At 35.7% G+C, this 22876-nt stretch overlaps 1 protein-coding gene across 1 annotated transcript in view; it reads left to right on the top strand.

The window, feature by feature from the left end:
- Positions 1–22876, top strand: part of MRE11A (MRE11 meiotic recombination 11 homolog A (S. cerevisiae)) — a 72647-nt gene that overhangs the window by 12048 nt on the left and 37723 nt on the right. Inside the window, exons 7-13 of the mRNA XM_012660028.1 lie at positions 2803–2988; positions 4263–4434; positions 7208–7288; positions 11121–11247; positions 13756–13856; positions 15033–15206; positions 19008–19070. Coding sequence (XP_012515482.1) covers positions 2803–2988; positions 4263–4434; positions 7208–7288; positions 11121–11247; positions 13756–13856; positions 15033–15206; positions 19008–19070 — 904 coding nt within the window. The remainder of the gene's footprint in view (positions 1–2802; positions 2989–4262; positions 4435–7207; positions 7289–11120; positions 11248–13755; positions 13857–15032; positions 15207–19007; positions 19071–22876) is intronic.

Raw genomic sequence — 22876 nt, 5'->3', positions numbered from 1 at the left:
AGATGCTCCAGGCTCTTGTATTTTCCTGCCCTAGCCCTGGAATCAACCACTTTTCCAAGGAGATCTTATTCCTTTTATTGGAGTGTGATATTTAGAAACCCATATATGGATACTGACTGTGCTCATTGCTATGGGGCTCTCTCAGCAAACAGAGTTAAGGGAATATATTTGTATTGATATGAATAGTAACCCATACATATACACACACATCTATATTTCTATATTTGTCTATGTATGTGCTAAAGAAATAACTATGAGTTCATGCTGATTCTAATCCAGCCCTACAGGTCCGTTTATGTCTTCTCCCTTCCTTATTATGACTTCTTTCTCTAGCAGAAGCCTAGATTCTATTATCTACAATATATTTACTTATTTTTTCAATGACGGTTTACATATAAAGTAATTTCAAAATTGCTAACCCATACCTGTGTCAGAAACAAATTTGCCAACTTGGGTATAATGTTTATGTAAGTTATTTTAGTCTTTAGCCTTAGTATATCTAGTCAAAACATCATTTTCCAAAGTTACTTAGTTAGCTCTTTTTCTTCCCACTCCCTGCATTGTGGTTATGTGATTCTTCTGTAACACTGTTAGATTCATTTGTCACCCTTTGCATTCATAGATGACTTCTTTTATTGCTTTCATGAGAGTTACAAAAAACAGGTTTTTTCAGATTGAGTGAGAATTCTTGAGTCTTCTACACTTTATTTTATTTCCCATTTGTTTCTCTACATTGGTGGGTTTTTTACCTCTGCAAAAGAAGGAAGAATCAGAAGAGGATTTTGTTGTGCAAAATCTTTCAACAAGAATGTTTTGATCAGCTTCTAGGTCACAAATTAGAGCCAGCCTACCAGTGTCATCTCTGTGAAAGAGCCAGCACTCTATGAAGGCACAATGGCATCATGTTGTATTTGAGAGTTATCCTGCTTTTTTTTGGTAATTGTGATAGTCTTATACCCTAGATGTATGTTTTTTACATTAAAAAAAAAAAATTCCTGGATACACAGCCTGCCGCTTCTCTGATTTCATTGTCTGTCTTCCCTGCATTCCTTCTGCTTAGCCACACTGATCTCCTTGCTCTTCCTTGAACTTACTGAACACTTTCTCACTTTAGCACCTTTGCCATCTGCTCTTCCCCTGCCCAGGACTTTCTTCCCTTTCATACTGTCCTTCATCTCAGTTCTCTGCTCAGTTGTTACTTGTCAGAGAAGCCTTTCCTGACTACCCTATGTATATGGAGGATAATATGCCCCTTCATGTAACTTTTCCCTTTATTTTTCTTTATAGCGCCTATCATTGCCTGTCAAGTTAAACACACACACATACACACGCGAGAGCATGTACATATTGTATAGTAGGTTGAGTATCCCTTATCTGAAATGCTTGGGACCAGAAATGTTTCAGATTTAGGATATTTTTGGATTTTAGAATATTTGCATATGTATAATGAGATATTTTAGGTATAGGACCAAAGTCTAAACACAGAATTCATTTATGTTTTATATATATCTTATACATATAACCTGAAGGTAATTTTAACAAGATTTTAAATAATTTTATGCATGAAACAAAGTTTGTGTTAAGTACTTATGTGTGGGCCAGGCATGGTGGCTCACGCCTATAATCCTAGCACTCTGGGAGGTTGAGGCAGGAGGATCGCTTGAGGTCAGGAGTTGAAGACTAGCCTTAGCAAGAGTGAGACCCTGTCTCTACTGAAAAATAGAAAGGAATTATTGGCCAGGCATCATGGTGCTTGCCTGTATAGTCCCAGCTACTCTGGAGGCTGAGGCAGGAGGATCGCTTGAGCCCAGGAGTCTGAGGTTGCTCTGAGCTAGGCTGACGCCACGGCAGTCTATCCTGGGCAACAAAGCGAGACTCTCTCTCAAAAAAAAAAAGAAAAAGAAAAGTACTTATGTGTGGAGTTTTCCACTTGTATCATGTGGCACTCAAGAAGTTTTAGATTTCAGAGCATTTTGGATTTTGGATTTTTGGATTAGGAATGCTCAACGTGTATTGCTTAATTCCTGCACTAGAGCAAGGACTTTGTTCACTGCTGTGTCTTCAATATCTTGAAGAACCCTGGCACATCTAGCATAAAGTAGATATTTGTTTGCTGAATGAAAAACTATTGGTTTGGATTATGCAAATGCTAGGTTGAAGTATTTGAACACTTTAACTTAAATCTCCAATGATATAAGTTAGTGTTAGGGAAAACTTTTCCGTCTTGTCTTCACCTGGGGTTTCATATATCTTTAAATAACTAGTCTAGTTATAAAACCAGAGTTTGCAAATCGCTTATTTGTACAATGTTTGATATTGAAAACTCTTATCTCATATGTAAGATTGACATTTTTATTCCCATTATTTTTATAATCAGTAAAAAAAAAAAGTTATTGGACATTTATACTTAACTCACTTTCATTTTCCATATTCTTTTTTTTTGTATATAATCATACTGATTTATAGGTTTCTGCTATTGATAGAGTTTATGCTTTTCTGACATGACCAAAGGGGGAGTCCTTCCTGCATAAAGCCTTTCATGATCTTCCTCTAAATGTAGAATTGACTGTTTCCTTTTTTAAGGTTCCTACTTCTCTGTGTTCTGCAAGTTTGTAAACCTAGTGAGGTCAAGAATTAGATATTAGTTATCTTTGCATTTCTAATCCCTTGCACAGTTTCTGGCACAGAAAGTGATGTAATAAATCTTCAGAGAATGGATCAAAAGACTCTTATAGACTTAATATGAAATTTTTCTATATGACTGCAAATTTACATTATTTATTTTTCAAAATCTTGGTATAGGAGTAAACATGGAAGCACTAACTTTATTCCAGAACAATTTTTGGATGACTTCATTGATCTTGTTATTTGGGGCCATGAGCATGAGTGTAAAATAGCTCCAACCAAAAATGAACAACAACTCTTTTATATATCACAACCTGGAAGTTCAGTGGTTACTTCTCTTTCCCCAGGAGAAGCAGTAAAGAAGTGAGTAATTGTTATATATTTCAAATCAATTTTTTAGAAATCTTTGCTATAATAATCTAATCATCCCATAAGTTCAGGGTACTGACAGTATTATTATTTCTGCGTTGGATTTATTTATGAAGATTAATCATTCTATATAGTCTTATTGTTTTCCCAGATTTTAAGCCATTTTCAATAACAGGGCATGCAATTGGTGTTAATGATTTTGCTACTCATTAGTCATATTCAAGACTAACGTTTTTATTTATTACATTTAAGTTAGATGCTACAGGTGATGACTACTAATTTCATAAAGTCCATTTATAAACAAATTCCCTTAAATCGAGATTTTTTTTCTGGTTACAAATGCAATATTATAGCATATTTCATTTCTTTTAACTCTTTGGGGGAAATGATGTGATAAAAAAGAGTACTGGCCAGGCGCGGTGGCTCACGCCTGTAATCCTAGCTCTCTGGGAGGCCGAGGCGGGCAGATTGTTTGCGCTCAGGAGTTCGAAACCAGCCTGAGCAAGAGCGAGACCCCGTCTCTACTAAAAATTAGAAAGAAATTAATAAGACAACTAAAAAACATATATATAGAAAAAATTAGCCAGGCATGGTGGTGCATGCCTGTAGTCCCAGCTACTCAGGAGGCTGAGGCAGGAAGGATCGCTTGAGCCCAGGAATTTGAGGTTGCTGTGAGCTAGGCTGATGCCATGGCACTCTAGCCCGGGCAACAGAGTGAGACTCTATCTCAAAAAAAAAAAAAAAAAAAAAAAGAGTACTTAACATCGATTAAAATTAATTTTTATAACAGGTTTTACCCTTTGAATGTACTCAGGTTCTGATTGCTATGATGATAATAATAGGTTTAAAGAATATGGTAATAGGGTGTATGTTGGGTTTTTTTCATGATTCTGCTAAATCATTTTATGTATGTATGTAACGTATATACATAATACATCTATACATAATGTAGTCTATATATACTGCTTTCATGGCCTTGATAACATTTTACTATACTTATTGTTATGTCTGTCTTTCCATATGAGACTGTATATTTGTTCAAGCAGGAAGAATAATGGATGAGTGGATTTTATTCTGGGGAAGGAGAATGCCATTTTTTCCTTTGATGATAATGTTAAGATTAAATTGCCAGAAACATTTATTTTTAAGGGTATGATTTTATGAAGAAATATTTTTAGAAAATAAGTGAGAAATATGATAGCTTTTATGTGCACATTTTCCTGAGGAAATTTGCATTGTGACTAGATTTTCATTTCTCTCCATTTTAGACATGTTGGTTTGCTGCGTGTTAAAGGGAGGAAGATGAATATGCAGAAAATTCCTCTTCAGACAGTGCGGCAGTTTTTTATGGAGGATGTTGTTCTGGCTAATCATCTGGACATTTTTAACCCAGATAATCCTAAAGTAACCCAAGCCATACAAAGCTTCTGTTCGGAGAAGGTAATTCTTTAAGTAAAGTCAGTGAGACCTGCTTTAGTTGAGGAATTATTTACCTTCTAGTAAATAATTTCATAGAGGAGAGGGAGGCCTTTACATTGGTTGCATTCTCATGAAGCCTGTAAAGAACCACCGTTGTTCATTAAATGAGTTTAGTTGTGTCAAAGATCTTTATTTTTTAAGTCATTGAGATTGATGAATGCTGGATATAGAAAAAAACCTTAATTAAATCCTTCTCCCACATCCTTTCCTTCTTTTCAAAAACATATACATAATCTTTCCTCTTTTTTAATCCTGATTTGATAATTTGTGATTTTATTTGTGAAAGCAGGCGGTGGCTTTGATTGGGATAAGAGAGTACTGTAGTGCATGGGGAAAGCCTTAGCCTCTCTAATAATCTCTATTAAATGTCCCTTTTTCCCTGAAAGGTGCTTCAAATAAAATCTTAAGATGTGTTTGCTATTCACCCTGTACCTTCAGCATAATTCCCATACCTCACTTTCCATGCAGATTGCCACCCCTAAACCTCTAAAAATTCCAGAGGCACTACTGAAATCAGGTGAATGCATTTAATAATATGTAGGTGGACAGCTTAATAACACTAATTACTGACACTCACTTCTTACTCTGTGCCAGTTTTTCTACTTTATATTTTATTATCATAAAATTCATGTAAAATAGAAAAATGATAATAATTATGATCAATATTAACTGATTATATGTGCTGCACACTGTTGACAGCATTTAATCCAGTTAACAATGCTGTAAGTAGGTAGGTTCTTTTTTTTTTATTTTTTAAAGCCAGTCAAATTTAGTAGTGGGGGGTTAAATATCAACTTTAGTGACACTAATGTTAGTAAGTTCTGATAACCCACTACCATTGGACCAGCCAGTAGTAGGTTTTACCATCTACGTTTTACGTACAGGGAACTGAACCTTAGATAAAGTAAGTCATCATAGTCACACAGCTTTATAAGCAATGTGTAGCTTGTAGGTCACGTAACTAAAAAGTTTAAGAGTATGCTGGTTTCAAGATGACTGACTCCAGAAACTCAAATTGGGATTGCTGATTTCTCTCTTTCTGTTATGTCCAGCCCCCTGCCAACTACTCTGACGGTTTCTGTGTTAAGCTTCTCTGTAAAGAAGACATTTTCACATGATGGCCCACAGACTTATCTTTACACCTGAATTATTTTTTTTAGTATTTCCATATAAACCCCTAGCATTGAGTTTCACTGGGCCAAGGTCATGTATGCATCCCTAAACCCAGTCTCTGAAGCCAGAAAGATGCTATATAATTGATTGATTTCACATGGATTGCATCCAGACACGAGTAATATGCCCTGCCCTGGAGTCAGCCCAAGGTTTCTCAACCTTGGCTCAATTGACATTTTGGACTAGATAATTCTTTGTTGTGGGAGGCTGTTCTGTGCATTGTAGGATGTTTAGCAGCATCCTTCCTGGCCCATACCTACTAGATGGCAGTAGTACCCTTTCTTCCCAGTCATGACAACCAAAACTGTTTCCAGACTTTGCCAGATGTCCCCTGGAGGGGCAAAATCACCTCTGGTTGAGATCCACTGGATCAGCTCCACCTAAATCCTTTGGACTTTGAGTGGTGGCATGAATCCAGAGAGGAAAGCAGATGCTGGTGACACAAAAGCAATAAAGGTCCATTTTAAACACCTAGGTGTTTGACCTAGTACCTGGCAAAAAGGTGCTCTGTCAGTTCTTGTTGAATTCAAAGAATTGACCTACAAGATCCTATTGGAGATCTGTGCTGTCCAATATGATAATCACTAGAATGTTTGGCTGTTTACATGTAATTAATTAAAATTAAATTAAAAATTCAGCTCCTCACTTGTACTAGCCATATTTCAAGTGCTCTGAATCCACAAGTGGCTCAAGGCAACTCTATTAAATACTGCAGATACAAAACATCATCACAGAAAGTTCTGTTAGACTGCTTTGTTAAGTTTAAAGGACAATCTAAGATCTAAAAATCTTAGAAGAGATCTGAGGACAAAAACACTTGTTCTATATTGTTCCTAAGCTCAGAACCAAGTTATAAGGAGGAAGATTTTAATTCCCAGCACAGAAACTTTCTGACAACTAGAGTTGTTCAACTATGAAATTGGCCATCTGAAGATACCTCATCACTGTGCACACAACCACTTGTGAAAAGGCTTCTAGTATTGCCTCCTTGTAACTTGGTTCTCTTCATGAGAACAAGTGTTTTTGTTCTCAGATCTCATCAAGTCTAAAATTTTATAATCTTGTCCTCTGATAGTATAAGATAACTTAAGATATTTGAAAACATTGGTCTTATTTCTTTTAACTTGAACTCTTCCAAGAAAAATAACCCAAGATCCTTTGTTTATAGGTAGATTTCTAAATATTCTGGTTAGTCTCCTATGGATGGTATGACGGAGAAAGCTAGATTTATTTTGGTTTTAAGTTGGTGAGCTGAGAGAAGCCTTATTGAAACATGAGTAGAACATTGGAGCAGGAGTAATGTTTTAAATTTTCTTGTAAAAGAATTACTTTAGAGATTGAAAAATTATCTTATTTAGAATTTCCATAAAGAAAAACTTTAAGGAATGGTATTAGTGGGAGCATTACAAGAAGGTATATTTAAAAAGGTGTTATAAATGACCAAGGAAATAAAGATGATTATGTAGTTCAGAGAAATTCCTATGGTAGGAATATAAGCTGCTATTCAGCCGATTTAAATCAAATTTAATACTTTGATTTTAATCTTTATTTTTATTTTAAGATTACAGTAATGCTTGAAAATGCAGAACGGGAACGTCTGGGGAATTCTCGACAGCCAGAGAAGCCTCTTATACGCCTGCGAGTAAGTCCTATTTATATAAATTAAACTATTAATTTTCAAAGTGTAACACTGTACAGTTTTATGGATTTTTTGAAAAGTAGTAAGAAGAGCGCTTATTTGTAATAAAGAGCAATCACCACTGGAGACAAAACAATAAAGCTGTAAGGATTTGACTTAATCATAGTTTAATTGATAGGTTTGATATTTTCTTCTTTTTCTCATTTTCTGAATAATTTGTTGCTCTGTTTAATAGATTAGCTGTGATCTCTGACTTCACCTTTAACTACTCTCCTCCTCTTACTCTGTTCCAGGCACCTTGGCCTCATTGTGGTTTCTCAGGCATGTCAGATGCTCTCTCACCTCCCTCGGTCTGCTCACGCGTTACCTCACCAGGGCCCCACCTCATTAACGTTACACTCCCCAAACCTTCCCTACAAAGCTCCCAATTTCACTTACCTTCTCCTTCCTCTTTTCCTTTTTTTCTCCATATCACATGCAGTTTATTTGTTTTTGTTGTTGTTTGAATTATTTTCTGTGCCTTAATAAACCTACTTATCTTTTCCATGGTGATATAAACAAAGATACAACCATAGACCTCTTCTTAGCCACTGTGCTTTTCCCTTCTCCTAGCTCCTACCCTGTCTTTCTTATTCTCTTCCAAGCCCCTAAAAATATATAACCTGTGCTCCTCATCTAACATTCTCTTCCCCAATTTACTAAAATTAAGGCTGTGACCTCACCATATCAAGTAGAGAAGGTGACCTTCAGTTGTTGAATCCAATAGATTTTTTTTTTTTCATCTTGCTGAATCACTCACTGTTTGGCATTCTCTGAGTTATCTGTATCCCTTCGTAACTCTTAGTTAGCCCTTTTTTCAGTCTAGGCATATGGCTTTAACAACCACCTACAGAGTGATGACTCCCTAATTTTTACTTAGACCTTCTTGTTTTTGTTTGTGTTTGTTTTTGAGACGGAGTCTCACTCTGTTACCCAGGCTAGAGTGCTGTGGTGCCAGTCACCCTAGCTCACATCAACCTCAAACTCCTGGGCTCAGGCGATCCTCCTGCCTCAGCCTCCTGAGTAGCTGGGACTACAGGCATGTGCAATGACACCCGGCTAATTTTTCTATTTTTAGTAGAGACGGGGTCTTGCTCTTGCTCAGGCTGGTCTTGAACTCCTAAGCTCAAGCGATCCTCCTGCCTTGGCCTCCCGGAGCGCTAGGATTACAGGCGAGAGCCACTGTGCCCACCCAGACCTTCATGTGATCTGTACATCTGGGGGTCCCCTAAAGCCTGGTACTCAAGAAATTTGCTTCTTATACCGGCAGCATTGGCATCACCTCAGAAATTATTAAAAATGCAAAATCTCAGGCACCACTTCAGACTGAACTGCATTTTAACAAAATCCCCAAGAAATTTGTGTGTACATTAAAATTTGAGAAGTCCTGGGATTCTGGATGTAAAGGGGATAAAGAATGCAGTCTAGAGCCAGACTACTTGGGTTTGATTCTGGCCCTACCACTAGGTGTATGACCTTGAGCAACTGGATCTCTTGTCCCTGGGTTTGTACATCATAGATTTATGAGATCCAAATGAATTAAATTGTGCACAGTAAGTGGCGTGGTCCCTTTTCTGTATCCCACTGTCGTTGCTGTAGCTGAGTGCTTATTATTACTTACTGGCCTATTGCTGCAGCATCCTTCCAGGACTCTGCCTCCAGTTGTCTTGTCTCCCCACCACTAGCTTTTTCTCCACACTAATGCCAAAATGATCTTTGTAAAACACAATCTTGCATGTCTTTCCTGCCAAAAAACATCTTAATGATCCCCTAGCACTAACAGGAAAAAGTCTAAACTTTTTAGAATAGTACACAGGGGTCTATATGATCTGGTCTAAACCAACCTCTTTGGTTTCTTCCTCCTCTTCCTGCAAGCACATCCTAAGTTCCAGTCTTATCGGACCAAAAGTTGTTCCCTGGATTCAGTGGAGTTTGTTTCACTGGAACCTCTGCTCATGTTGATCCTGTTGCATGGAACGCACTTCACTCTTCCTTTCTCTACACCTCCTTTAGCACCCACCTAAACCTGGAAGCCTCCCTCTTCAAGGAAGCCTTTCTTGACCTCCCCTCAAAGTTCATGCCACTTCCCCTACATACTCATTCTACTCTGTAGATACCGTTTTACAGCACCAATCACACTTTTTTTTTTTTTTTTAATTTTTCTTTTTCAAACCCACATGTCCAGACATGAACCATGTGTGGGCACAGACCAAAAGCCAACCTGGGACAAACAAGGGGTTACTTTGTCCCTGGCTGATATGAGATGGGCACTGCCAACCAGATGCCACTGTATTCAGCTCGGGCGAGCACCTGTCACGTTCTGCTTAGTTATCTGTGTGTTTGCCTTCCCAGTCAGCTTGTGTATTTCTTGGCAGTCAAGATTGGTTTTATTTATGATTGTGTCCCTAGCCCTTAGCAGAGTGCCTAGAACCTTGAGGATACCCAACAAAGTTTGTTTAATGAATCAGTTTTATAACTCTTAGGAGCAGAAAATTACAAATAAAAAGCTAGGCTAGAGTATAATTGTTAAAATGCCTGAGGAATTTTGGGGAGACCCAACAGCTTTAGCATTTAGCAGTTTCTCTTTTATAACATGGCATCTGTAGAGATGGTGTGGGACCATGGGTGATACAAAGGCAGCTACTTTAAGGGAACCACATAGTCTTCATCAGAGCAAAAGATCCCATTTTTCTCATCTATATATATCTGACACCATTAGAACTAACCAGACCTAAATAGAAAAATTGGCATTTCTTTCCCTAAACACAGTAAAGCATTAATTCATTCATGAAACAAAAGAGCAGCTATTGTCATGTAAGTATTAATAATATTACAAAACTACATTGTATTGACTAAAGGACCCTCATTAATTCATTGTTTCATTGAACAAATCTTATTGAGTACCTTCTGTTATGGATTCTGGGGGACACAGCGATGCTGCTGTAAAACAGATGAGGTTTTAAATTTGTTGAGCTTACAGGAGGTGGAGGTGTGAGGAGAGACATGATAAACAAATATCAGGTAAATGAACAGAAAATGTAGCAGAATGCGCTACATGTGACGAAGAGCATATGTGGGTCGTAGTTGGGCTGGGAGCATTCTGGATAAGCTGGTGATGGGAGCATGCTGCTTCCCAGAGCATACTTTGAGAACACCTAGTGTAGGAAAATGATCATATCTCTTAGAAGGAAAGGTGATATTTCTCTTTGTAAGGTCTATTTAGCATTAGAAAGAGCCTGCCTTGAAAGAAATTGTTAGTTCCAGCAGGATAGCATGTTTCGAAGGTAATCATTCTCCAAGCTCACAGATTTGATGCTTTGCTATCTGAATTTTCCCAGCATTCATCTTTGTGTAGTGTGAAGGCACATCCCTGAAACGATAGACCAATTAACTAATGCATCTAGGGCTGGTGTTTTATTTTGATGGTTTTTGTTGTTTTGTTGTGAAAGTTCAGAAAATTGTTTAGAAGTTTCACCTTCTTTTCAGATGGTATGCCTGGTATGTACCTAGACTATTAGTGTTTTCACGGGGAGATGTAATCATTCCAACACTGGAAATTATTGTTGTATCTTGATTCCATTGAACAAAGTATTTTGCTTATGCTTATAAATCTTCCAAGCATCATTTTCTCAATAGGATAAATGATACACTATCATGATCTTTAAAATGTAGAAAATTAATTTATAAATTTAAAAGTATTGAGCATAAACCCTATAAATACTGAAGGATGAGTATGTTTTTTGAAAATTGGGAAATTGTTAAACCTAGCCTTCATGGAGTTATTCTGTATTTCCAGGTGGACTATAGTGGAGGTTTTGAACCTTTCAGTGTTCTTCGCTTTAGCCAGAAATTTGTGGATCGGGTAGCTAATCCAAAAGACATTATCCATTTTTTCAGGCATAGAGAACAAAAGGAAAAAACAGGTAAGCTAGTTATTTTTACAGGATAAAAAATGCTCTTATAGGGTTGTATAATCAATCTTTAGTAAAAAAAATATAAAATAATGATGAAAGATGTTTGAGTATGATTGTAATATGTTAGACAAATAAACTGATAGTTGGAATAATTAAACCTCTTGTCATCTAAAAATTAGATAGCAATCATTTTTAAACCTATTGATACCAATAAAGAAATGGAAGGCTTTCTCTGCAAACATTATTTTTTTAAGCAGTCCTGCTGAATAATAACACACACAGACTTTAGAGATTTAAACATCACCACATATTATTAATTTTCAGAGAATATACTCTCAATTTTTATATTATTATATATTTTGACTTTAAAGGATCTAGGAAGACTTCAGACTTTTGAAATAAGGTGTTCTATAGTTTGATATATCTGATGATCCAGGTAATTAATTTTCAGTTAAATTTCATAGAAACTAATTGCCCTTTTTTTTGCATTTATAAAATAAGATCGTCTGACTGAAATAGTGCTTTTTCATAGGACATATTGATCATGTAAAATATAGAGGCTCTTCTCCTTAATGCTGTTGAGTCAGGGAATTTTCACAGACATGGATGGCCCTCGTTGATAAGTAAGCTACCTAAGTTTTTATTAGCCTAAATTTAATGGGCTATTTTCTTGTCAAATTGTGATCAGAAATTGGATATGCTGTGAATTCAGCCTGAAACAATCATTCATATATTTAAATGGAGCTTATATAATACTGTTTTGGGTGGCGTGGGGGGACCCCTATCAGAGAATTGTATTTTTATGTTATGAATTTTAATTAGTTGCTTCTTGATAATGGTTTGATTGCACATCTTTATCAATTCCTTCAAATGTCATGGATGTGGCATTCATAAAAAAACAGAATATATAATTAGTACTTTATCTTACTTAGTTTCATTCATATTGAGTTTTATTCTAGTGATTTTTTTGTTTGTTTAAACATAAATTACTCAGTGGAAACAATGGCATTTTTATATGTTTTAGTGAAAGCACTTTCTATTTTGGCCAGCTCTGCCACTTAACTATATGCATGATGTTGTGCAAATTACTAAACTTCTGCTTTTTCTCATCTATAAAAAGAGGATAATAACAGTGCTTGGCCTCACAGGATTATTGTGAGGATTAGATGATACACAGTGTGTAAATGGTCTTAACATAGTGTCTGGCATATTAAAATGTAGTAATCATATTTATGAAATAATAGTAATATTAACCCTCCTGCCTTGAAATTCAAAAAAGACCTTTGTTTACTTGTCCCTACCACCTGCCAAGAGAAACACTGAACTTGTGCCTGTCCTTTCTAGGCCTTTCTGTACACTTTTTCTCTGCCTGAAATGTTTTTTCCCCTTTTTTTGCTCAGTGAATCTTATTTGTTCTGCAACTTTTGATTCAAATGATAGCTGCCTTTGATACCTGCACATGACTTTCAGCCTTCTTTGAGAAGAATAATTGCTTTCTTCTCTACATGTCATATTCTCTGTAGCACGTACCACCTTGGATTGTAATAATTGATTGTTAAGGGCAAGGATCCTATCTTTTTCATGTTTGTATTTTGGGTTTTCTTTTTTTTCTTTTTTCTTTTTAGAGATAGAGTCTCATTATGTTGCCCAGGCAGGTCTCAAATCCTGGGCTCAAGTGATCCTCCTGTCTCTGCCTCCTGAGTAGCTGGGACTACAGGTGTGCGCCATTGTGCTCGGCTTCATTGCTGTGTTTTTAACACCAGGTCCCACACCTGCTAGACATTTAACATTCATTTATCTGGTAAAGGTTATTGGTAGAGCCAATACTGTACCTGATGTTTCTTGACTTCCTGCCTAGCACTCTTTCCAGTCTATACCCACTGTTTTTGAGACAGCCATCTTTCTTAGGAATGCAGCAAAAGTGCTTTAAGCATTCTTCCTGTTTGTCTTATAAATGTTAAAAAGATATATGCTGAAGGGCTGAGATTTAATTAAATTAATAATTTTAACTGTTAGATCAGGGACATTCTTAAGTGAAACTGGCTTATTGTGTTTTGAATTATATGTCATGGTGACTACTGGTGGAATTTTATGCCACTCCCTTGACTCATCCCAAGGCACTAGCAGTTTTGCCTACGATTGCTTTTGTATCATCAGTGCAAATGTCCAGATAGTGAAAAGGCAAATAACATCTTAGTATTGTTGTGAAAGTAGTTTTGACCACGTGTGCCCTGTGAAAGGGTCTCAGGGACCTCCAGAGGTTTGTGGTCCAGCTGGTGGGTACAGCTGCAAGAGACATATCATTTAGAGATATGGAAAAGAAATACCGACTACGGGGGAAAGACCGTGACTATTAGCAAAAATGGCTTGTTTTGCCTCAAATTTTACCATGTTGAGCAAGCTGGCAGTTGATAAAGTTTGGCATTACCTTCTTCACCGACAACAACCTGTAATGAGTTTGGCCACTTTATCATCATAATAAAAGTTATTATTTTTTGATGGATTTCTTTTTTCTAGAAGAAGAGATCAACTTTGGGAAGCTTATCACAAAACCTTCAGAAGGAACAACTCTAAGGGTAGAAGACCTTGTAAAACAGTATTTTCAAACTGCAGAGAAGGTAATTTCTTACAGTTCACATTTTGAACAATGGCTGTCTTATAATAGCAGATTTTAATTTAGGATATGTTTAATTGATAGTTTAAACAAAATGAATCCTCAAAATGTTTCTTTGAAGTAAGAAGACTAATAATTACATTTATTTGTAGTTGCTGCACATCAAGACAAATTAGTATTTAATGTTATTAATATCATTAACATGGCTGTTGATGTTGTTATTCTCTCACTATCTTTTTATCTCTGCTGCAAAAGTCTTAATCCAATATCTAATTTTCTCACATTTGGTTGTAATTTCAGAATTACGTTACAAATACAGCCACATGATGGTGAAAGCACTCAAACTTACTATCATGTGTATATGCCACTCTAAGATCCTCTAGTTGTATTAGTTTCCTATTGTTGCTGAAACAAATTTCTATAAACCTAGTGATTTAAAACAACACAAAGATGTTACCTTAAAGTTCTGTAGGTCAGAAATCTTACACAGGTCTCACTGGACTGAAATCAAGCAGTTGGCATTGCTGTGTTCCTTTTTGGAGGCTCTAAGGGGAAATCCATTTCTTCCGCTTTTCCAGCTTGTAGAGGTGCCTACATTTCTTGGCTTTTTGTTCCCTTCTTTTATCTTCAAAGCTAGCAATGTTGCGTCTCTCTGACCATTTTCCCACAGGTATTTCTCCCTCAGACCCCCTTCTGTCTCCCTCTTCTACTTTTCAGGACCCTGTGGTTACACTGGACCCACGTGGGTAGTCTCTGCTAATATCTCTATTTTACAGACAGGTGATTAGCACCTGAATTCCCTTTTGCTGTGTTGTTACAGGTCCCAGAGATTAAGATGTAGACATCTTGAGGGTGCCATTATTCTACCTTACACACTGGTTAACCTAATCTCTCGTAATCATCAACTGCCATTTCTGGACTCTCTATCCTAGCCACTCAGGCCTCTACATTGTCACCTGTCTTATACTCCCCTCCCTTTTCTGGTTTTGACTTTGCTTTTTCTGGCCCTTAATATTCACCAGTAGGCTTAACTGCTGTTCACTGTTTTGGGGTTTTTTTCCTTCAATCACTAGGTAACTGTCTTGTATTTTTCCCTGGTAACATTATTTTGTAATTTTTCTTGCTCATATATAACTATTTTGTAAGGAATAGATACCAGTGATTTGTATCTGTCTTACAGAATGTCCAGCTCTCACTGCTAACAGAAAGAGGGATGGGTGAAGCAGTACAAGAATTTGTGGACAAGGAGGAGAAAGATGCTATCGAGGAATTAGTGAAATACCAGTTGGAGAAAACACAGCAATTTCTTAAAAAACGTCATATTGATGCCCTAGAAGATAAAATTGATGAAGAAGTGAGTAATTAATTTGGATGTCTAGGTCTATTTAGACAGTCTCTCTTTAAGAGTAGCTCTGAGTTTTTTTCTCATAGATCACTATTTAACCTGTCTGATTAGTTTCCTTATTTATAAAATTGAGATAATAAAATAAGGATTAAATTAGAAAGTGCCTAGAATAGAGTCTTACATATAATTGTACTGAATAAATGTTAGTTGTGTTCCCCATAGATAGTATCTTCTCTTCAAGATCCTGAAAGGACTTTCAGATGAACCTTGTAGGATGAAAATTCCTGCTCACTTCGGTTTTTTAGTAAGCTTTGATTGAAATTTTGTATTTTATCTAGAAAATTTATTCTCTCTAAGCATAAAAGCAGTGGAAGAATTACACAGGAAAAGCTGTTTAGATTTGACTACATAGAAATTTTCAATGTTTGCATATCAAATTGTCAGAAAACTAAAAGTGACATGGGAAAATATTTGTATGTGGGCAGAGCTCTTATAAATCTTTAAAAAAATTAAACATTGTAATAGAATAATGAACAAAGGACGTGAATAGAAATATAAATGGCTAATAAGCATATGAAAATTTTGTTTAGCCTATAATAATCAAAGAAACTCATATTTTTTATTTATCAAATTGGCAGTGATTTGATACAAGTAGTATGTAATACACTGTTGAGTATAGTATTAATATTACGTTTGAACAGTGATTTGAGAAAAATAGTATCTTGTACACTATTGTTATAGTATTATATTTGAACAGCTTTACTAGAAAGCAGTTTGGCAATGTATATCAAGAGATTTAAGAAGATTTACCCTTTAACTCAGCCCCAGGAACTTTCCTACAAAAATAGTGAGAGATTTATGTATGGAATTATTACCTTAGTGTTATCTCTAGCAGGGAATAATTGCAAATGTTTCGGTACAATAAATGTTGGCACGTATACTATATAGAATTCTAGGCAGCCGTTAAAAATTACATTTTTAAAGAAGAACATGGAAAGATATTTCCAGCATAATGTTAAGTGGGAAAAGAATTCCAAAGATGCAAAACTATGCACAATATAATCCATTTGTTTTTATTTATATGTGTGTATGTACACCACCTGTGTTCAAAATCAGAACCCTTGTTACCATCAGTGAGTTATCTAACCTCTCTGTGTCTCGATTTCCTCTAAAAAGTGGGGATAACAATGGAACCTCCTTCAAGGTTGTTGTGAGGATTAAAAGAATTAATCCATGTAAAGTCCTTAGAATACTGCCTGACACATAGTGCCTGCTTGGTGTTTTTACTCTGACTCTGATGTCTCCTCTATGAGTGATTTAGCACTTTTGGTATGCTGCTTACCACCTAGAGCACTCTTGCATATGATGCCAATTTTTTAAAAAGTATTATTCCTGTATTTCCCTCTTCTACTGAGTCATAACAAACATACTATTATTTCTTTGAGCTTAAAAAACAAGCAAAACTCTCGATCGCATTTCCATTTAGCTACTACTGTGTTTCTTTATTCTTCTTTTATGGCACAGTTGCTTCAAAGAGTTTCTATATTTTTCTGCTCTAATTCTTCTCCCTCCTTTTTCTCTTTGACCCATCCATTCAGGCTTTTGGCCCCATCATTCCAGCGAAGCTGATCTTGTCAAGGTCACCTGTGACTTCCATTGCTAAATCTACTTTCAGTTTGCTGTCTAAAATCTCACTTGACCTCTTCTGGAAACATTTTTTCCATTGACTTTCATGACTGTGTGCTCTTCTGGTTTTCCTCCTACCTCATTGCCTGCATATTCTCAGTCTCTATTGTTGATTCCTCTCCTCTCTCCAACCTCTTAAATTGGAGTGCCCAGAACTCAGTCCTTGGATACCTTTCCATCTACACATACCCTTTATGATCTCATACAGCTTCCTGGGTTTAAATACCATCTGTTTGGTGATAACTTTTAAAAGTCTAGCCCAAACCCCTGCTGTAACTCAGGATTTCCATAGCCAACAGCCTGCTAGACATTTCCATTTGGGTGCTTAATAGACATTTCAAACTTTTAGCAGTTCCACTCTGAATTGCTATTCCTCATCCCCTGCTCTCAAACCTGCTCTCCTGTAGTGTTCTAGTGGGAAGCGCCATCTTTTCAGTTGCTCGGGTCAAAACCTTGAAGTCATCCTTGACTCCTTTCTTTCTGTTACCTGTGTGCTGACTGTCTAGAATTTATCTCTACCATTAGAATGTATATGCTATCTGACTGCTTCCTACCACCTTCATTGCTACCACTGGTGCAAGGCATCGTCATTTCTCACCTGGATTATTCTTCCACACCCAATTCTATCCTCAATTCAGCTGACTGAATCCTCACATATTTTGGACCTAGTCACTCCTGCTTACAAAAAATGTCCTATGAGGCCTTATTCAGGCTGGACTTGTGTCTTTACCTTCATATCTGTTTCAGCTACAGCAACTTCCTTGCTGTTTCCTAAACATACCAGGCAGACTTTTGTCCCAGTATCTTTGCACATATTCTTTCCTTTGATCAGAATGATTTCTCCCAGTTTTTTCCATGATTTATTCCCTACCTCTTAAAATCATTCCTCGTAGATTACCTTTTCAATGAGGCCTTTTGTGATCATCTTATTGAGATGTAACCTCTCAGCACTTTTATTTCTCTTCCTGATTTGTTTTATTTTTCTCTGAATACTTACCTTTTTGCAAAGATTTCACAGGTTCAGATATTTGAAAGGGCTTACAAAACTCTTCTGAGCATACTCACTCAATGTTTTTATTTATAGGCAATGGATATAGTGCAGTGAGAAAAAGAGTACAGCAGGCATTAAGGACCTGAGAGACACCCAGCCATGAGCTCCCAATGTCTTTATTTGTCCACCTGGATTGTCACTGGATTGAACACCAAGATTTTGCAGTATTCCCAAGGATTATGCTCTCTGGTCACATAGCAAGGTTGTGCAGGTTGAAAACCATCAGTGAAAAACCATCCCAGAGGCTCCCCAGGGATAAACTTTCTGAGTCTAGCTGTAAATTAACTTGATCCTTGATGCCTTGTGAAATATAATATAACTTCTTAACTTGCCCCCCTTCTCCAATATATATACACTGAGGGCATGAATTTTTGACTATTCTATTAATTGCTGTATTCTCAGTTCCTACAATAGTGTGTGGCACATAGTAGGTGCTCAGTAAATACATGCTAAATAGATTATTAAATAAATGGGGCTTTTTCTCTAACTACATAACTATATTATAAGAGCCTTGTGAACAGGAACCATTACAAAAGAAAGCTATAGTATCCCTCTCAGTACCAGGACCAGTCAGCAAACATTCATTTGGTAGTTGACTGTTGATAAAAGTGAATCTTTCAGGGTCCTACCCACCTAACATTTTAGAGAGCCTCCTGGATGTCTCGCAGCCAAATTTGCAAGAGTGATTTGAGCAATGTAATACGTATTCAAGCCTTATCAAGGAGAGATTTTTGTTTTTGTCTGTTTTACTAAAGTATGACACCCATAGGATATTAGGATTGTTTTCCTGTGCAATCTAACAAACTGTTTTTCCAGTGACATATAACATTTTGGCAGCAGGTAATATAATTTTGCTTAGGGCTAGTATATTTTTTTAGAGTACGTTTTTGAAATTTTAATGTAAGTAACTGGAAAAATATGGTTTCTTTATTCAATCTTCTGTGAGACAAATTGTAGTTAAATTTCCAAGTTTTATGTTACAATGTAAAGCATTTCTTAATCAATTGTAGGCCATTACTTTATTTTTATATAACTGGAGTAAACATGTTTGTCATAACTCTATTATGATCTAGGTACGTCGTTTCAGAGAAAGCAGACAAAAAAATACTAATGAAGAAGATGATGAAGTTCGAGAGGTAATTTTTCTGCTGTAAATTCCTATGCTTATATGTCAGTTTGATAAACTAGAATAACTAGTAGGTTTATTTAGAATAATCAGTCCATAGGTACGGTGGGTAGGAGTGAGCAGGGGTTGGCTGAGGGTAGGTGCCTTTGATTGATTTCAGTTCAGCCTGCAAATATTCTGCCTGTTGACATTGCTTTTTTCTTTATTTTCCTTTTGCTCTTGTCTAAAACTTATTTAATTGTATGTGTGTTGGGGGGGCATATGCAACAAGAGCCCTTATTAATCAAAATAATATCTAATTGCTAACAAAACATCTTATAGATACAAGACAAAATCTTACCCTGATACTGGCTTACCCTGAGCTGATACTATTTTGGGCAAAAAAGAAACTTGGTATTTTGGTTAGCAATGTTACCATGGGTAAACAGTTTCCATTATCTGTTCTGAGCGACTAAAATTGGCTTGAGCACCATCATCACTGTCTTCTCAGTCTCTTTGCAGGTTAGGAACTATAAATGAGCAATCATTTACTTGAATTTTGGGCCTCTGTTTGGTACTTGGTGAATTCATGATTGAAATGTGTTTTCTTATTTTCTAATTATCCTTAGTGTTTTATGATTGCTATCTGGTATTTAAAGGTTATTTTATAAATTATTTATTGTTGGTTTTGATTTGATTGCTTTCATTCAGCAGACATTTTGCATAGTATCTGTTATATTAGGAATATAAGTATGAAAAAGGTATGGTCTATGTCCATAAGATTTTCTCAGTTTAGTAGGTAAGAGACATTTGTGAAGAAAATATTTATTGAATCCTTTTTGCTAGGCACCTTACTTATACTATCTCAGTTCCTACTTTATAAATGAGAAGACTGACACCAAACTCAAGGTCTAGGAAGAAATGATTCCTGGTTCTTAGATCATCTGGCTTAAACTCGATTAACTCTTTCAATATATTAGTAACAGATTACAGAAATATTTATGTTTGAATGGATCCTTTGTGTTTGGAGCCACTAATTTCAGTTTTTCATTAATCTTTTAAAAGAGAAAGAGTAAACATTTTATATAAGGAAAGAATTAGGAGTTTAGATTCCCAGCTATGTTTTAAGACTTTTGCAGGTAATCGAGGTTTCCTAGGTAATTTTTTAGCAAGCCATAGGATGTTATAAATTTTTTCATTGTCAGTATACTATTTAGAGCTTAGGTAGTGGAGTCTGACACTTTGCCAAATATAATAAAATCTAATTCACAGCTTTGCAGAATCATTTAGCTCAGAATATGAATCTCAGTGCCATGCTTAAATTATTGAAACAAACAGACAAAATTATTAGCCCTTCCATTTAGAGAAAGAACATTATGCTTTAAAGTCTCTTGTTCACATGAAAAAACTCTCAAGTCTCTTCTTTAATTATAAGTTCACATCTAAATAAAGGACCAAACAGTAAAACTAGGCTTTGCAGGCATATATGATCTCTATCACTTATTCTTGGTTTATTTTTTTATAGCCCTTTAAAAATATAAAAACTATTCTTAGTCTGACCCATAGTCCTTAGATTACCTGGCCTCTGATTTCTTATATTCTATCTGACTTTGAGGCAGGGTCGATATCCTCTTTCAAAATGTATTATCATACCATGCACAGTCAGCAGAGTGAAAAGGTGACCCACAGAATGGGAGATAATATTTATAAATCATATATCCAATAACGAATTAATATCCAGGATATATTTTTTAAACTTCTAAAACTCAACAATAACCAAAAAAACCCCAATTTAAAAAATGAGCAAAGGACTTAAAGAGACATTTCTCTAAAGATTTACAAATGATCAATAAGCACACGAAAAGATAACAACACTGATCATTAGAGAAATGCAAATCACAATGATATATCACTTTATACCCATTAGGGTGGCTATTACTTTTTAAAAAAGGAAATTAAGTTTTGGCAAGAATGTGGAGAAATTGGAACCCTTGTATATTGATGGTAGGGATGAAAAATGGGGCAGCTCCTATGGAAAACAGTATGATGGTTCCTCAAAAAATTAAACATAGTATTACCTATAATCTAGCAATTCTACTTCTAGATACATGACTAAAGAATTGAAAGCAGGGACTTACAGATATTTGTATACCAGTGTTTATAGCAGCATGATACACAATAGCCAAAAGACAGAAACAACCCAAATGTCTATCAGCAGATGAATTGATAAACAAAATGTGGTATATACATGCAATGGAATGTTACTCAGTCTTAAAAAGGAATGAAATTCTGATATATGCCACAATGTGGATGAAACTTGCAAACGTTATGTTAAGTGAAAAAAGCCAGATGCAAAAGGACAAATATTATATAATCCTGCTTGTATGAGATACCTGGAGTAGTCAAATTTATAGAGACAAAGTAGAGTAGTGGTTACCAGGGACTGGGGAGGGAAGAATGGGAAGTTACTGTTGATACGGTGTTTCAGTTTGGGATGATGAAAAAATTATAGAGATGGATGATGGTTGCATAGTAATGTGAATGTTCTTAATGCCGCCGTACTACATTTAAAAATGGTTAAAAGAATAAATTTATGTATATTTCACCACAATAAAAAAAAAGCATAATACTAAGATAGTATGATTTCAGATCTCCCAAAAAGTGTATGGAAATATCTTTGTGATTGGCTCTAGATCTGCACTTACAAGGTGAAGTCTTAGAAGTAATATACTTCAAAGATAATGATAAACTCTAAAGTCTTTGGTGTGGAAAAAAGTAGAGTTAAAATATTTGAATGTAGTGTTCAAGGTGATAAAAATGAAGACACAGTATTTAGACAAAGGGAAAAATAGAAAATTTAGAGGTGATACTTGGTAATTCATTTCAAGAAATAGTCATAATAGAGAGCATATGCATTTTAAATTTTGCTAGATACTGCCAAATTGCTTCAAAGATGTATAGTTTACATTCCAGCCAGTGACATTTGGGGGTGTTTATTTCCCCACATCCTTGCCTTCATGATGTATTACTATATCTTTTGATCTGTACAAATTTAAGGGTTGAGAATTATTTCCTACTGTTGGTTTTAATTCATACATCATTTTTTTACTAGTGAGTCTGAGTAATTTTTATGTTTATAAATTATTTATAGTTATATCAAACACATGGTCGTTTTCTTTGCCCAAATTTTCTTTTTTGGGTAGGGCTTTCTTTCTCTACTTGGTTTGTAAGAGTGCTCCTTTGAACACACTTGTGTGTTCTCTCTCTGTGTACACATACATAATAATAGTATAGCATATATAGGGTTTTTGCCATGTAAAGAAAGTATCTACTTATTCCTAGGCTTATTTGTTTAAATCAGGAATGGCTGGTGAGTTATATGCCTTTTTGGCATACATGGAGATAAGTATTTGGGTTTTTTCTTCCTTCTATTAATATAGTGAATTATATTAATATATATCCTATTGTAGACCCGTCCTTGTATCACTTTCTAAACCCCTGGTAATGGATATTCTGGTCTTTCCATATGTTCCTGTATTCTCTTTGTTTGCTTTCATATTCATAAATAAGATACTGTAATTTTCTTTTTGGGCATGCAGTCCTTTGTTAGTATCATGGCATGATGCTTTGTAAAAATATTAATAGCTTTTTTTCTTTATGCTCTGGCACTATTGAAATAGCAGTAGGATTATCTGTTCTTTGAAAATTTGGTAGAATTTACCAATGAAACTTTCTGGTGGTGGTCCTTTTTGGGGATATATTTCTTTTAACAGTTTTCTCAAAATTTTCTTTGATTATTGGTCTGTTGAGAGCATCTGGGTTGTTTTTTTTTTTTTT

This window comes from Propithecus coquereli, unplaced genomic scaffold, assembly GCF_000956105.1.
Source record: "Propithecus coquereli isolate 6110/MARCELLA unplaced genomic scaffold, Pcoq_1.0 Scaffold65, whole genome shotgun sequence".
In the NCBI taxonomy this organism is placed as follows: domain Eukaryota; kingdom Metazoa; phylum Chordata; class Mammalia; order Primates; family Indriidae; genus Propithecus; species Propithecus coquereli.
Note: the sequence above shows the minus strand (reverse complement) of the source record. Positions and strands in the feature narration are given on the sequence as shown.